At 38.4% G+C, this 16,651-nt stretch overlaps 1 protein-coding gene across 1 annotated transcript in view; it reads right to left on the bottom strand.

Annotated features, from left to right (window-relative positions):
* Positions 1 to 16,651, bottom strand: part of LOC129002005 (probable chitinase 10) — a 44,231-nt gene that overhangs the window by 6,934 nt on the left and 20,646 nt on the right. Inside the window, exons 15-39 of the mRNA XM_054429484.1 lie at positions 16,219 to 16,446; positions 15,434 to 15,632; positions 14,408 to 14,511; positions 13,384 to 13,597; positions 12,776 to 13,033; positions 11,864 to 12,156; positions 11,118 to 11,313; positions 10,319 to 10,467; positions 9,843 to 9,937; positions 9,558 to 9,661; positions 9,034 to 9,164; positions 8,383 to 8,575; positions 8,098 to 8,277; positions 7,668 to 7,879; positions 7,110 to 7,245; positions 6,574 to 6,716; positions 5,553 to 5,738; positions 4,661 to 4,786; positions 4,243 to 4,378; positions 3,312 to 3,690; positions 2,669 to 2,802; positions 2,307 to 2,518; positions 1,030 to 1,165; positions 634 to 776; positions 226 to 411 (exon numbers count right to left, since the gene is read on the bottom strand). Of these exons, the coding sequence (XP_054285459.1) occupies positions 226 to 411; positions 634 to 776; positions 1,030 to 1,165; positions 2,307 to 2,518; positions 2,669 to 2,802; positions 3,312 to 3,690; positions 4,243 to 4,378; positions 4,661 to 4,786; positions 5,553 to 5,738; positions 6,574 to 6,716; positions 7,110 to 7,245; positions 7,668 to 7,879; positions 8,098 to 8,277; positions 8,383 to 8,575; positions 9,034 to 9,164; positions 9,558 to 9,661; positions 9,843 to 9,937; positions 10,319 to 10,467; positions 11,118 to 11,313; positions 11,864 to 12,156; positions 12,776 to 13,033; positions 13,384 to 13,597; positions 14,408 to 14,511; positions 15,434 to 15,632; positions 16,219 to 16,446 (4,473 nt within the window). The remainder of the gene's footprint in view (positions 1 to 225; positions 412 to 633; positions 777 to 1,029; positions 1,166 to 2,306; positions 2,519 to 2,668; positions 2,803 to 3,311; positions 3,691 to 4,242; positions 4,379 to 4,660; positions 4,787 to 5,552; positions 5,739 to 6,573; positions 6,717 to 7,109; positions 7,246 to 7,667; positions 7,880 to 8,097; positions 8,278 to 8,382; positions 8,576 to 9,033; positions 9,165 to 9,557; positions 9,662 to 9,842; positions 9,938 to 10,318; positions 10,468 to 11,117; positions 11,314 to 11,863; positions 12,157 to 12,775; positions 13,034 to 13,383; positions 13,598 to 14,407; positions 14,512 to 15,433; positions 15,633 to 16,218; positions 16,447 to 16,651) is intronic.

Below are 16,651 nucleotides of genomic sequence, written 5' to 3'. Positions count from 1 at the left end.
AATTCCTATCAGTGGATTGTATGTCTTCACACCAACAAACCTCGTTAGTAATTCAAAAACAAGAAAACACCTGTTTTTATCAAATTATTGTAAGTCTGTTGGATAATTTCAAAAACAAATGCATTCCAAATTTTCAAAAAAAAAAACCTGAAAACAACAGAACACCCCTTTTTATCAAATATTATTTTTGTATTTGAAAAAAAAATCAATTAAACACAAGCAAACCTCGTAGTAGGCCAGGAATCCGCGAGCTCTGGTCTCCTCTCCCGCCTCGCCACCACCATAGGTCGGTGCGTTGAGGCCGTTGTCATTCTTGTCCGCAAGACTGAAGCTCTGTCCGTACATCGGCATCCCCAGCACCAGCTTGCTTCTGTCGGCTCCTTGTGACGTCCAGTAGTGAATAGTGAAGTTCTGAAACATCACACACACCAAATGATGCATTTTTTAAATATTAAAAACATTATCATAGAGATTATTGCTGATATTTTCCATCATAATTGGTAAAAATGCAAAGTTTCACGATGATTCAGGGGATGAGAAAGGATAAAAATAAGTTATTTGGGACTTTCATCTCTCACACCGGCTTTTATAGGCTATGCCTTGCACTTTGCCCACAACATAGCTCCAACTTACCGTGTTGAAGGTGACGTCATCATCGTCAGGATGAGGGTACATCGGAGCCACATGTCCCGTCCGTTTGTCCCACTGTCCATGGTAGTCGTAAGCCATCACGGCGATCCAGTCCAGCTTCTCAGACATCACAGGAACATCATAACCTGGCATTGGAAACAAGTAAATGAACGTTTATTTAAATTATTAATGATCATTGATTGTAGACTTTCCTCCTTGGAAGGACTCAGGATTCTGAAATAAAATGATGCATTGTAGCCAGACTATTACATACCTGATTGCATAGCTGAAACTTAATTTTACTTGCTTACTCAACTGTTCATTTATACCAAAAAAGCTGCGTATTTAGAAATAGAGAAGCCAAACATTTTATTTTAATAAGGATCCCAAAATATTTACCAGCGTCAATGACAGCTTTAGCAGGAGAGACGGCCGCAGACAACAACAGTCCGTGAGGCTCAAACGCCTCCTTCAACTCTGTCACCCAAGCAGCAAACGCCTCCTTGTCAGATTCTGGGCCCATATTGCAGTTGACCTGTCAAACAATTGTTGATTTATTTGCTTGTGTATTTTTTATATGTTACTGCATTATTTTGATTTCTTTTGTAAGGAAATAATTAAAGCATAAGTCTTTTGTTACTAGGTAGTCAATCTTTTGGTAGTTCACCTGTTAATGACCCATCGACTAATAATATCTGAAAACAGAATCAATTCTCACTCTAGATGATATCAGCAACAAAAAGGTTTGAAGCGAGCACTATAATCACATCTGTTACACTGTTGTGTATGTGATTTTACCTCAACTATTCCGTCCCTGGTAGGAAATATCTATACCAAAAACTTTTATTAAGTAATATAATAGTGTTTTTTGACAGTAAATGTTTTGCAAGATAGTGTTATTTTAATTTTACAATATTTTTAACACTTGAGGGTACTAGGTGAAGAGCGTAAGTTAATTTATCCATGTATAAATTTTCCATGGGAACAAACTAGCCTAACCCTTTCAAATTAGCACATGAAATAAATGCCTGCAGGATGACAAAAGATCTATTCAGATATTTGAATCTAAAAAAGTTTTACTAAAAAATTAAAAGTTTAACCTAGTTCTTTGCATGCCTATAGCCTATGGAAATCAACTATTGGATTTTAATCAACTTTGACAGAAGTTACTAAAGTTCTTCTTATCAATGTCAATTCTTCTATGTCAATTCAATTTATTAAAGGAACAAAGTCTTCCACAACGACTAACACTATAATTCGTTCACAATATTTAGGAGGTTTTAGAGGAAAAAATCTATCCCCTCCACTTGACCCTTACCTTTAAAATAATAGCTCGTACATTAAATACAAAAAAAGTGGTGGGGGAACTTCCCCTCAAACCGCCTAAATATTGTGAACAAAGTATAACACTACTTTACTACTTTGTCTTCACAGTCAAACCGCATCGCAGAAATAAGCTTACATTTTATAACCAATACAATCTACGTTCTCGTAGTCTATGCCAGTAATACCACCAGGTACCTGTACCGATTGGCGATTAACTTCTAAAAATATGGCTGTCTGTAAAAAGGATGAAACGTCAGTTATAAGTTTATGTCTGTGGCGCGATCGGACCCTGAAGACCAATTTTGTAGTCTCCATTATTCACTCTAAGTATCCAGTTACTTTTTCCTTACCTGCCAACACTTGGGGTATTCCCAGTCAAGGTCGAGTCCGTCAAAGTTGTGCTCCTGAATAAACTTGAGCACGTGTTCGATGAAGCGGCGACGACTCTCAGGAGAGTTGACAAGTTTGCTGTACTTTCCTCCCGCTGAGTCGTTCCATCCACCAATAGCGATTGACACTTTCACTCCCTTCTTCTTCAAAGCGGTCACTTTCTCGTAAAACTCTGTAACAAACAACAGTTAGCCTGAAGTTTTAGTTATTGGTGTTTAAGGCTTGTTAATAAATACGACTAATTTTGAGGGCAAAAGTTATCTATGTCAGCGAATAAAACTTTTTGCATAAATACTTTAGTATATGATCACTAATCACTTACTGTTGTCAAAGTCGGCCCAGGTGTCGTGGGGTTTGATTATCAGCTGATCCGTATCCAACACAGCAAAGCCGTAGACCACGTGTGTACAGAGGTCTGCGTCAATATCACTAGGCAAGTACTTTCCAGGTCCCTGTCTGAAACCAACAAACTTAATGAGTAAAAAAGTAATACTTTCAGTGAAACAGAATTTTATTACATTACTTAATAAAGCACTCAGTAACCTGAGTATAATTTTGTTTACAGTATTATAGCCTCTGGATAACTAATAAATACTGAAAATGTTGTAAAGATCTGCTTAAGTAACTAGTTTGTAGTTTAAGCACAATCAATTCAATCTTCAGGCTGTACAAAAACATTTTATTGCCGTCGTCAGCTGAAAACCTTTACAAAAAAAGTAAATCAGTGAACACATAAAGTGACACATAAACACTACTTGTAACCATTGAAAACTGAGATTTTATGCTCAGAATTGCCAGGCATGTATTATCACTTAGCTATGAAATCATTGGTGATTGGGGGATTTGAACCCGAAACATCAGGACAGAAGTCCTGCACTCTTCTAACCACTACAGCCGTGACACCAATTCATAAAGTTATCCTCAGTAATAGCAATCTAAGAGTCCTATTGCAACTATCCACATACCTGTACCAAGCCCAATTAGTGAAGTAGCAGACGACTTTGAACGTGTTGTCCAGCATCAACGGTGGTTTTTCCGTCGGCTTGGGCTTTGGTTTGGGCTTAGGCTTGGGTTTAGGCTTCTTGGAAGGTTTAGGCCTCTTAGTGGTTGTGGTTACTTCCTCGACAGGTGGCAGTTCTCCCGCCTCTATGATCTCCGCATTCTCGTCCACCGCCTCGGTTGTGGTAGGAGTGGTTGGTGGAGGCCTGGTGGGTATATGGGCTGGCTTGGTGGGTACTGGAGGGGTAGAGCCCTTAGGAGGCTTACTGGGCTTAGGCTTAGGCTTGGGTTTTGGGGCTTTGGTGGGTTTTGGTTTCGGTGTAGGCTTCTGCCAATTTACACCGTCTGAAAATATTTACCTGTATTTACAAAACAAATAATATTGGAGACCCTGTTATAGGCCTAGTAATAGCAACAATTAATTTAACAGCACATTAGTTGTAATTTGAGAATCATCAGTAGTCCCTGAAGCAAACAACAGCAAAACTATAATATCTGCCTGCGAGATGATAATTCAAGCTAAACATTTTGACTCTAGAATAATAAATGTACTTTTAACTTGCATAATATTTTTCCTTACTGTAGAATCGAGTTCTTCTGACGACCGTCTCAAAATGGTGGTCAGCAGAAGACCACGATTCTAGCATGTTTTTTTATATTTTGGTATATATGCAATTGTGGTTAATTTTCAGCATGTTATCCACTCATGGATAATCGGCAGTCTACTGTGGTCCGCAAAAGTTAGGCATAACCTATAGTGACCTATACAAATGGAATGAATTGTATGTTTATTGTTTAACGTTTGGGTAGCTATAGTCAAAGGCAGGACTTCACCAAACATTCTACGTAACAGCTGAAGAACTACAACAAAACTATACAACTGCAATGCCATAATACCTGGAGGACTGGCAAGGGTATCTGCAATTGTCTTCAGCAGAGGGTATTTCCCGCCTCCACAAGTGTTTTTGAAGTCGTCGAGGTCGAGGGCCCAGATCATACCTCCGCCGAGGTTCATCTCCCTGATGTATTCGGACTGAAAAATAAATACACTGTAAAAGTCTAAATACTTAGAGGAGTTTTAAAGTCTCTTTTTCAAAAAATTCATTTTAAAACATGGGTTTCTACCTGGAAAGTTCATGGAACTAAAACACTAAAACATATTATTGATCAATTACCGTTCCGATGCTTGACATAAATAATTTGTTTAAAACATTATAACTATCTGGACTCTCTTGTAAACCTTTGGTTTTCTCCTGCTCTAGATAGTATTTATATTTTAAATGTAACTTTAACTTATCAACCGCTATTCACCTACCTTGTACTTGATCATAGCCTTGTCATCGTAGCTGACCCATTGGTTCTCCTTGTAGGCGTAAGGTCCCATTCTCCCTTCCTCGTCCTGCACGACAGTCCAGCCTTGGTTCTGCACTCGGTCACAAATCTACAAACAACCAACAAAATTAAAACAGGAAAAAAATATAGCATTCTTCATACAGTACAAAAATTAGCTCATTGCACTCTCTAACTTTTTTACACTCTTTTATACTTTATCTCGCTCATTTTACTTTCCTACAGAAAAAAGTGTGTAACCTTAAATCAAAGTAAACAGTCTGTAACAGGAGTTTCTATACAACAGACAAGCTGGCTGTAAGTGTAAATACTCAAAGTATAAGCTGTTTCATCTCATAGTTTATGTTATGAATACAAATTCTTGTAATGACATCATTCATTGATGTAGTTAATCAAAAAATTAATGATTTCAAGAACCTCAAGGATGTTTCAGTTAAATTGACGATTGTTTTGAAAATGATTACGTCATAGCAATACTTCAAAACAGACAGAAATAGCCAATAGGAAATCCAAGCTATATGCCTAACAAGCCTACCAGTTAATATTAATATTAAATTTTGTTTGCAAATTACTTTAACAATTATTTTTTGAGGAGTGAAGATAGATTTTTAACAACTCTTTAATTTGGTTATGATATGCAAGGTAGTTCTACCCAGTTTTAACCATAATTTTCTCAAATGTCTGTCTTTATTCTTATATTGTGTTACTGTATGTAAGTATCTAAGTAACAGACGACTCCCACTTGGACTGTGAATGATAATTTTGTATTGAGAAACTTGATCAGACAAGATGAGGTAACAACCTATATAGGCCTAAGTCATTGCTGTATTTTATATTTCATTGCGCAAGTTACACACCTCGTAAGACGCCAAGAAGCCGCCGGCGCGAGTGTACTCCCCAGCAGTGCCGGGGCCAGATGCTGGTGCATTGAGACCGTTCTTGCTCGGGTCCGACAATGTGAACGACTGTCCGTAGAGTGGCATCCCCATCACCAACTTGCGTGGGTGAACTCCCTCGTCGATCCAGTAGTTGATGGTGTAGTTCTACGGAAGATCACGTCATAAGAGATTGTGTAATGTTAAATAATGATTTGTGAAATATAAGCCATATTCTTTCAAGCTTCCATTCTTACCTTGTATACTTGGACTACAAAGTAAAATGGCTATAAAATAAAAATACAAACCTAAGGTGTAGAAAATAACTATAATTTAAAACATTGTTCAAGACTGTTAGTTTTTTTTTGTTTTTTTTTCATCTGATGGGATGTATTTCTTTTTTGTTGAAACTAAAATAAAAGTTATGTTTTGTTTGACACATAATTTTGTATAAGTTGCTCGTAGTCTTACAACAATTATTGTCTGCAACTTTAACATCAATCAACTCCCAAAACTTTTTTAGTCAGCTGCACTCTATTCTAAATCAAAACATCTATTTTTAAGACGTCGGCAGTCTCTTTTAACCTTTCATTTGCCCGTCCACATAGATTATTTGCCCGTGCGTGACTCTATCAAAGCAAGGGGTGAGCTGGTACAGTAAGAAGGTGAACTGTACTGATATGTTTGCGGCAGTGACCAAGATCCGAACCCACAACATCGCTGCCTTGAGCCCGAAGTCCGTGACGCTACCGACTGAGCAACTGACTCACCCCTCGCGATATAAAAAAATAATTTTGAAAGTGAACTTGCTGAATAAACCGTACTGTGCATGCCCTTTAATGAAAGGAATACGTAAGACATTCTCAAGTTATTGAACAAAATTGAAATATGATATCATATCAAAAATTATCAAGTGTATTAGTAAAGAACGTAAGTGCAAAAAGGTGTGTTTTGTCATAAGACTAATTGTTAAGCAATTGCTAAGTATATTTCAAGAACTCACGGAGTTAAAGTAGTAGAAGTCGTCATCTGGATGTTCGTACATGGGCGCTAGATGTCCAGTCTTCTTGTCCCACTGTCCGTGGTAGTCGTAAGTCATCACGGCAATCCAGTCCAAACACTCTCCCATGGTCTTCACGTCGTAACCTGCGCAGCACGTTATGTCATACTATACTTCATTATTTACTCTTAAGAAACACCAGGCTACATCCACTAGATTAGGTAACTTCTAGTATACAAAAAGGATTAAGAAAACCGATTCATCAATCTGTGTTGAAAATTAATTTTACAACAAAAACATGAAACTGACAACAAACAAACATTATCTGAAAGGCAAAACATAATTCGATTAAAATTCATTTTGAAGCGGACTAAATATTTGCAAAATTAAATTATTGAGGCCTATTAAAGAGCAAAACATGGTCGAATAGAGTTAGGAATGAAGAAATCAGAAGTGGGGTAGTTGATTAATGGAGAAGTAGAAAAATCACTTGGTATTGAAATCAATACCATCATCATTAGTTTTCAACGGATGCTTACCAGCGTCAATGACAGTCTTGCTAGGACTGACTGCGGCTGACAGAAGCAGTCCGTGAGGTCTGAAGGCATTCTTCAGCTCTCTCACCCAGCGGCTGAAGTTCTCCTTGTCAGAGTCTGGTCCTTGGTTGCAGTTTACCTGAAAACCACATTGTATTTAGCATATTCCTACTTGATTACTCACCCGTAACAGTAAGAGCTTCGCTGGACGGGCCACATCATTAGAAGAGAGGAAACACGCACATTATATCAAATATGGAAAAGTGACCCACTGGGGAGAAGACCACAAGGGAGGCCTAAGAAATGCTGGACAGATGAGGTAAAGAAAGATATGGCCAGGATGGAAGTCAATGAAGAGACAGGACGACGTGGAGGCAGTGTGTTGGTGAGGCCAAGTACCACTTGCGGTACAAATGGCTATGGGAGGAAAAGTAAAGTAAGTAAGGGTAAGAGTGTAATTTGCTAGCTTGCTAAGATGTTTCAAACCACCTATTCTATGCTCACACTCATAATTCCAAATCTAACATCACAATTCTACATAGTTCATACTAAAAATATTACCTGCCAACACTTGGGATATTCCCAGTCCAAGTCGAGACCGTCAAAGCCGTACTTCTGCAGCAAGGGAATGACATGTTCAATGAAGCGTTTTCTGGCTGCAGGGTTGTTGACCAGACGAGAGTATTTGTCTCCCTGAGAATCGTTCCATCCTCCAAGAGCAAGAGACACTTTGATGCCCTTCCTCTTGAATGCCACCACTCGCTCGTAAAAGTCTACAGACAATAACGTGGGGGTCTTAAAAATAGTACATATTGAAAATATTGGATGCAAATTGGTGGCCAGGCCAAAAGTATCTAGAGGTTTTAGTGGCCATGGAGGTCAAGTATGTGCACAACTTTAGTTAAATTAAAGATAACACCAACTAAATAAATCCTGGTTTTATTATTGCAAAACATGTTAATTTTTTTTTCTTTATTATGGAGAAACTTACGGTTGTCAAAGTCGGCCCAAGAGTCATGAGCCTTGACGATGAGGTTCTCGTAGTCCAGCACAGCAAAGCCGTACGTGATATGGGTACAGAGGTCGGGGTCAATGTCCTCAGGCAGGTACTTGCCAGCACCCTGGCGGTACCATGCCCAGTTGGTAAAATAACACACCACTTTGTAGTAGCCTACAGCACACAGTTGATGTGAGTGATGAAGAAACAAAAAAAATCTAGTAGACACAATGAAACAACAACAAAGCAGTGGAATACTGATCAGCTGACATCACTCACCAGACAGCGGGTGCTCGTAAGGTTCTCCCTCTGTGGTGGTGGTGGGGGGAGGTTTGGTAGGAGGCATCCATTGCCCCTCTTGTCCCGGAGTCCACGTCCACTCAGTCGTGGAAGGTGCCGGGGTCGTCTCCTCGTCTATGTCAGTCTTGTGTTGGCATCCTGCGTTACGCGGCCAGTCGCATATCTTTGTTTTCTGCAGCAACGTAATTATGTGTGAGCATTAATAAGATTTGCAGTATTTTTCCTACAATACATTAGGGAGATGTAGATAAAGTATTTTTCATTGTTTGTAGCAGCAGCAGGAAGAAGATTTAAATAGACAAGGAAAATTTCTATAAGAAATTTTAAGAGTAAACAACACTCTTGATCAACATTTCAGGTTTCACATTACTGTAAATTTAAATAAAAGGGATTGTCCATCTAGGCTCGCAGGTGAACAAAACATTCTGATCCGACACTACTCAACAAGAAACGCTTTAAAGTAAATTTTAATTGTCATAGTTTAAAGTGTAATTTACTGAATTGTCACTTCATAATTTAAGGTAACCAAACTAAACTGATAAAACTAATTCAAGTAATGGATACAAAGTCACAAAAAAACTGTCACGATTCACCACTGCATGATACAGTTGTCTGTCGTCTGCCGTGTACCTGGTTCCAGTGGAGCCCCGGAGAGCAGGTCATTGTCTCGTAGGTGTCCCAGTGACATTGAAGGTACTTGCTGCAGCTGGTCGGGTGAGGTCTGAACTGACCTTTGGTGCACGCCTCTTTCTTCTCCACCACTATCAGACAGAGTCAGTGTCTTAACACTACTAGACATTCGGTTTAGTTTTAGAATGAAAATGGAATTTGATTGATCCACAGAGTGTGCTAAATTAAATTGCTTATTTCTGACCAACGCATCATCTTTTTTTTACCAATTCAAACTGAAAGGACGACTTGTTAGTTATAGCACCCTTTATTTTGAATGAACTTGAACAACAAAGTGACGAGAACTGTAGAAATAAAATGTCTGCTTTGCTCATATAATGGGAAAAATCTACATCTCAAAGTCACCATTAAGTTTTATTTTCATTCATAAAACTTTCAAACAAAATTAATTTCCTTTTCTAAAAATGAATTTGTAGGCTAATATAAATAAAGTTAGTCAACTGCTTATTGACTAAGATACTTACAGTCTTGTCTGTACTTGTCCTTGTTGCCAGTGTCGAGGCAGTCCACAGTCGCTGCCCAGTCACACATTCCAAGTACGGAGTTGTACAGCAAACCCGGCGCACACCTACACATGCACAGGTCGACAGTCAAAAGGTTACTCGGTACATAGGGCCAATGGATACAAACGTTCCAAAGAACTAAAATCTAATAACAAGTTCCTACATGTATTACCCAAAAGAGGGCTGTGGGGTCTTAAGTGAACAAAACAGATCATGACCAGAAAGTTTTTTTGTATGTTTTCTAACCTGCGCTGGATGAGTTGACCGTTGACGCAGATGTAAAACTTATCACAGCTCCCTGGCTTCTCATACAACTGTCCGTTGATACAGTCGGTCGGACCCTGGACAAGAAATAAAAGTTACAACTTATCAACAATACTCACTACAGGATGTCATAGTAAACAGGAATTGATTATTAAGTAAATATTTACTTTTTGTACTAGTGTACTAGTGCCTGAAGATGGAAATTTAGTTTCTGAAGCTAGTGAATAAAATAAAATTATTATATATTGGCCTTGTTGAACTTTTAAATTTAATTATACATTTCATTAGGAATTGATTTTATAACAAATATGATTAAACCATTTTTAGACTGTTTCATCACTGGCAACAAACTCTGAAACAAAAACTGCATTGTTAAAGAGAAAATCTTGAAAATGCTTTGGAAAGGAAACTTGTAAACTTCCTGTAGTTTGATAGTTTTACTCAGTGGCTGGGTATACCTGGGTCTGGGAGGAGGTGGTTGACTCCACAGTGGGCGGGTGATGGGTCCACCAGTTGGGTGGCCGGGTGGTCGACGGATGGGTCCACCACTCCTCTGGTCGTTCTGTGCTAGTGGGTGAGGTCGGTTTGGACGGAGCGTTCTGTGAGCCTGTAACATAGTTAATGTGATACTTCTTCTAATGTTAAAGCCTTTGGTTTGGACCACTAATAGGTGTAACCTGCAAATGCTAATCTACAGATAGCATACAGCAAAACTGTCTTCCTTAGGCTTAATCTTATATGTTTATGATTCAAGATTCAACAGTTTTGTAGTTGAATGGCAATTACGTTGGATATGAAATTGTCAAATAGTGTAAGTTAATGCAGTCATCTTCTGAACACTATCTCTGTCTGGAATCAATTTTCGCTAGGTTCATGTATTGGTATTGTAAAAAGATATAAAATGTCCTGCTTCATTGTGTTTCTGAATCTCCTATATTTATCAATGTTTTTTTTTCATTCTTTAAAAGGTGACGATTTAATCAAAGATGATTAAATCCTATGACTCTCTAAGCTGGATAGCTCAGTCAGTGCTTAACTATCACATGCTCGCTCTGTATTCAGGTCACAAGTTAAATTCTGAAAGAAGTCAATAGTTTTTAATCGTTTGAAACTGGACCAAGATATCCTTGATTATCGAACTTAGAAGATCTTGCTAAAGAAACAACTTGACAGTAAAAGTGCTACACATCATCTAACTCCATTCTACACTCATCCTTCACTTATATTCAGGTAAAGATGTCTAAGTGATGTTCGTACCTGATGTACACATAGCCTGATCAGGCCAGTCGCATATCTGCAGTTTATTGTTCCAGTGCAGAGAGCCGGCACAGTGTTGCAGTCTGTATTCTCCCAGAATGCAACGGTAGTAGGCGTTGCAGTTCTCCGTAGAGGCGAGATAGTCCCCGGTCGTACATGTAGCCGGGAGTGTCTGAGGTGGCTGTACTATCGGTTGCTATAAACATTTCATCTTTGTTACAAGAAGAACCATTCTCTGGGATTAACAATAAAAAGTAAAATATTTGCAAAACATAACCTATTGATAAATAATAGTTTTTTGCATTAAACTTATAAACTCTCTTCAATTAGGCATTGGATTTGAATGGGTAAATAGATCAAAACTAAACTCTGCGCCAAAGCTGGTGGCGGCTGAGGGATTAGGACGGCCAGGTCGGTGAGCAGGTCCGAACTATGTAGTCCTACCTGGCGGTCCTAATCCCTCAGCCGCCACCAGCTTTGGCGCGGAGTATAGTTATCCATTGAAATAAAAAAGACTGGAGGACAAGTTTCAATAACCTTTATATTCCAATGTATCAGTCTTCATAGAATAGTAAAGCAAGTACAAATTCAGCCTAGTTTCCAGAAAATTTTTTTCATGCACAGTAGTAAATTTAAAAATTATTTTCGTATAAAAAAAGGCAGATACAAATGAAATGTTTACCAATCTACCAGTTAGTTCTCCTAAACTAAAATATTCTAAACACAAACACCCGACATAAACTCACTGTGCCTGGGGGTTCCGGATTTTCCTCAATGGTTTCTTCTGGTGGAACAACTTCATCAATGGTTTCTTCATCGATCTCTTCCTCCGTGGTCGGTCTGTCTGTCCACCACTGGGCAGGTGTGGTCGACACGGTTGTGGTGGGAGGTCTACGAGTTGTGGTAGGTCTTGTGGTAGGTCTAGTGGTAGGTCTTGTGGTAGGTTTAGTGGTGGGTTTGGTAGGAGGGGGCCACCACGGCGGTGTGGGTTTTGTGGAAGTTGAGGTAGGGACCCACCATGGTGAAGTTGTCGAAGAAGCTGGAAAATGTAAGTTATAGTTATAATACAAAGGGCTTTTCAGCATTTTGTTATCAGATTATATAATATAATCGTCATAGTATAAAAGGCCCATTGTAGCAGAGGTAGCATCTTGGCCCGATAGCCAGATAATGATGATTCAAAACCCCCTCCTTTAACTTCCCTGCAGTCATTAAGATCTATTTGATTTATATTACACTACATTCAACTGTCTCTAGATTACCCCCTGGATTTCATAAATTTAATTTTTTAAAGTTTTAGTAAAAACAAAACAAAAAATTCACTAACTTTTTATTTTAGGAATAAGCATTTGCTTTAGGATCACGTTAAGGAGAAAGAGAAAGATATTCAAGTAACCAACCTACAACTTACTTTCTTTTTTCTTTATAAAGCTAAAATTTAAAATTCATTAAATTTAAACTGTATTACTTTGAAAAAATATAATATTTTAGAAAAAAAATAGCTTAGTAGTTGGATCACTGTTATTATGGATTAATTTTTTTTTATTACTTTTTTGTTTTTTTACACATTGAATAAAACTTAACCATAACTAACCAACTATGACTAATCAATGATTCATTCTCCATTTCAATATTTTTACAGTAAAAATTTGAATTACATGTTGAAGATTCAGTTTCTGGCTCTTCTGTCAATTCGTCAACCGTTTCTTCTTCTTCTTCAGTGGTGCTGGAAGCCACGGTTGTGGTTGTAGACGCCACAGTTGTCGTGGTAGAAGCCACGGTTGTCGTGGTAGAAGCGGTTGTGGGGTGTTCATGAACGTGCTCTGTGGTTGGGTGTTCGTAAACATGTTCTGTTGTAGGTCTTGTCGGATGATGTTCATGAACATGTTCAGTTGTGCTTGGTAGTCCAGCAACTCCTGAAAGTATATCATTTGAGAAATAAGTTGTCCCTATAATCAATGCATGACCAAAGTCACGTTTGTATCACGTGAATTTGACATTTTAACGATGTGTTATTTTTCCTGCAAGGGTTAGTCGAGTAGTAATAGTGTTTACAGGTTACTGGTTTGATCCTAAGTGTAGAATAATTCTTTATGTCAGATTTGTAGCATGTATTGAATTATTGATATGTATTTCACTTACGTCTTCAACCCTATTTCCCTTATGGATTACACGTTTCAAACTTTTATGCCATCATCAGCTCCCCATTTAGGTTTGATTATTCTAGGACACTCAAATATATTTGTCTAGTTTAGAAATGGCTTACCTGTGTCGGGGGTGACAGTCAGATCCACAGTGGGAGGGGTTGAAGGCTGCGGTCGACCACAACCTCCACTAGGCGACTCCACCTTGCGGCCCAGGGCCAGGTTGACGGCTCGTAGCAGCGGAAACGTCCCTCCGCAGCACTGGTTGTTGAAGTCGTCCAAGTCCAACGTCCAAGCCATCACGCCTCCGTATCCACCAGACTTAACATAGTCTACCTGTGTAGGTTCAGAGTGTAGTGTTCATCAGTTCAGAGGTTAGTTGTTTGTTCAGAGATTTTTGTTGGTTTGGAGGATATTCGTTAGTTCAGAGAATTCTATGGGTTTTTGAAAAATCTGAAAGTAACTGTTCCTACAGAGAACAGTTATTTTTCACACCTCTTTAGTCAGCCAGCAAATCCAAAGGGGAAACAGTAGCAATAATGCTTGAAACAGTTCATTGTCTTAGATATGTTTTTAACTTCTTGACGAGCATTATACACGATGGTGTGTCTCCCAACACTAGTCAATACATATTCCAATTACACACTTTACAAGTGGACCTGATGAGTGTGAATGGTCAAAATCAATATGCAATGCATGTAAACTTTTAAACATGTACTGTTCATCGGTTATCCTTAAGATATTAATTTTAAAACGTGATATTGCAATGTTCCTAATTTTTTCTCTTAAAATTAAATTAGTTTAGTTTTTTGTTCAAATCTAGATTCATTTTATATGCTGGGAATAATTTGTGAGAAGAAATTATTTTTTTACGAATTTTGTTAATTGAATAATCAGCAAACAATATGAAACACTACATCAAGCACTGAATATTGTAGAATTGCTCAGTCATTCCTAGACCCAGTCCTTGGGTTATAATCCAGGTAGTCCTTTAGCTAGGAGTAAATTCTGAAGTCAGGCATTATTGTTAATGATGATCCATAAGAATTTAATTTAACCTTAACATTTCAAACATACAAACTTTAACTGTCAAATAACCAGAACCTATTTCATGTATGTATGTTTATAAATAACCTTATTGTTTACCTTTTTCTTAAGTGAGGTGGGATTGTCGTAACTGACCCATTGGTCACCAAATGTTGCATAAGGACCTGCGATTCCTGTGTGCTCCTTCCAATTTCGTTTGTTCACTGTGGACATAATTTGAAAACCTGTTAAAAGGGTATTTCAAAACGTTTCATATCTTAGTTGAGTACGAAGGTATTTTGTGAAAAAATATGTTATTGAGCAAATTTTGTTTTTCATGACGTGGATGAATCAACTCTGGTTTTAAAGTATCTAAACTGCACATACATACTGCATATTCTCATGTTATCATTCCTTAATTTTTCAGAGTAGTTGTGTTGGCATTTTAGTCAAAATACTGTGGTTTCCCTCCTTTGCTTTTAGTTAAAGGTTAAATAGCAAAGGTACTATTGCTGACTTTTACGGTGAGCCAGTAGCTCAGTCGGTAGCACGAAGGACTACAGAAATATGGCAGCAATATCGTGGATTCCAATCATGGTACTAGCCAAAATATTTTATTAGTACAGTCCAACTCTAGTACTGTACTAGCTCCCCCCTGCTTTGTTGGATACATTCCACAAACAGGACTTTGAATTCTGTAGACAGGCAAATGCAAAGATAAAAAAGGCTTGCAACCTCTTTTTTACAAAGAAAACTATCAAGGCAATCATCAACTTCATTGCTAGTTGGTCCAGCGGTCCAGCCAGTTTTTAGTCTAGCCAAGGGGCCAAGAATACACTTTTTTTGTCTCCCGTTTTCCATCATGATCACTGATGATCAGTATAAAACTACGTTTCTGTAACGTTTTGGGATCTGGAATCTGATCGCATAATAAGGTAAGAAAGTACACCGAAAAATCTTGAAAAATCATCAAGCTGGAATTTTATCATAGGTACTTTGTCACCTCAAGGCAAAATTACATTCCCCAGTCATTGTAAAAATTTTGTTTTTACCTGATGTAAAAGGAAGGTCAATCTCTAAATCAACATAAGTTACACTTAACACCAAACTTAACTTGAAACAAGTGCTAATTAGATCGTCAGTCACCTCTGTTACATATCTCGTAGTACGCCAACATGCCGGGTTGTTGTGTGAACTCCCCTGCGTCCCCCGGCCAGATAGTCTTGGCTCCCTCTCCGTTGTCCTTGGGGTCGTCCAAGGTGAATGACTGTCCGTACAGAGGCACTCCCACCACCAGCTTGGACTTGTCCGCACCACGCTCAACCATGTTCTTCAGCGCCGAATCCTACAAGTCACCAGCGTTATTAAGTTTGTTACATTTAGGAATAAGGAAATATAGCATTCAAGTCAAATATATAAGGCAGAGTTACAATTAGTAGATAAGTAAAGTGGAACATTGTATGGATATACAGAGAACTTGGAGATAGGAGATATTGTCGCTATACTAGTGGGTAACTAAAGCATCAAAAACATTACGCAGTTATTGTTTTTTTATAAATGAGAGGTTATTATACCTCGATTTTGTCAAGTGATTCCTTAACCGGCTCTACAAGTGGATGACTGGATGATTTATTTCAGCAAATATATTGCTCTTTCAGAGCCTTTAAAAATAACTTGCTTCTAATATATTGAAGTCGTCAAAACATTTAACACAAAAATTAAAACGAAGGGGTAACATAAAAATCAAATATTCGACGACTACTGCAGCTGCAGCTTGGTTGACATGTCCGGACTGCTTCTTCAGTGGTTTTCCACTGTCATTATACTTTATCCACCAAGTAAGGTCTGTAGATAGTCCTAAATATCCTCATAACCTGTCCTAGAGCCATTATAGCCTAAAAACCCTTAAAATAGATACTGAAGGTAGTTACCGTGTTGTAATGAGGGTACTTTTCGCCCTGTTTGCCGTACAGAGGGCTCACATGTCCAGTCTCGCCTTCCCACGCGCCGTGGTAGTCGAAGCTCATCACACTCATGAAGTCCACAGCCTCACTGAGTGCCTTGAAGTCGTACGCTCGGTCTATGATCTCCTTGTAGCCGGAGATTGCCACAGCCAGCGTCAGAGCGGGACTCTCCTTGTCAAATGCTTCTCTCAGTTCCTAGAGTAAAAATAATAATAATCGTCAGTTTAGTAAAAAAAGTACAACTAACTTTGTCTGGTAAATGTTCTCTACTGAACTGTAACCCCTTTTTAGCACTGTATTAGCTTACCTCTTGGTTTGGATTTTCAAAAAATAGGACTGTTGCTCATGGGACATGCAAGTGGTAAAGGTCACCGCCAACTTTTTAATAAAAATAATGTAA

Source organism: Macrosteles quadrilineatus, unplaced genomic scaffold, assembly GCF_028750875.1.
Source record: "Macrosteles quadrilineatus isolate MER2022 unplaced genomic scaffold, UCM_ALF_1.0 Scaffold_9__3_contigs__length_116548681, whole genome shotgun sequence".
In the NCBI taxonomy this organism is placed as follows: domain Eukaryota; kingdom Metazoa; phylum Arthropoda; class Insecta; order Hemiptera; family Cicadellidae; genus Macrosteles; species Macrosteles quadrilineatus.
This window is presented reverse-complemented; position numbering and strand designations above follow the sequence as displayed.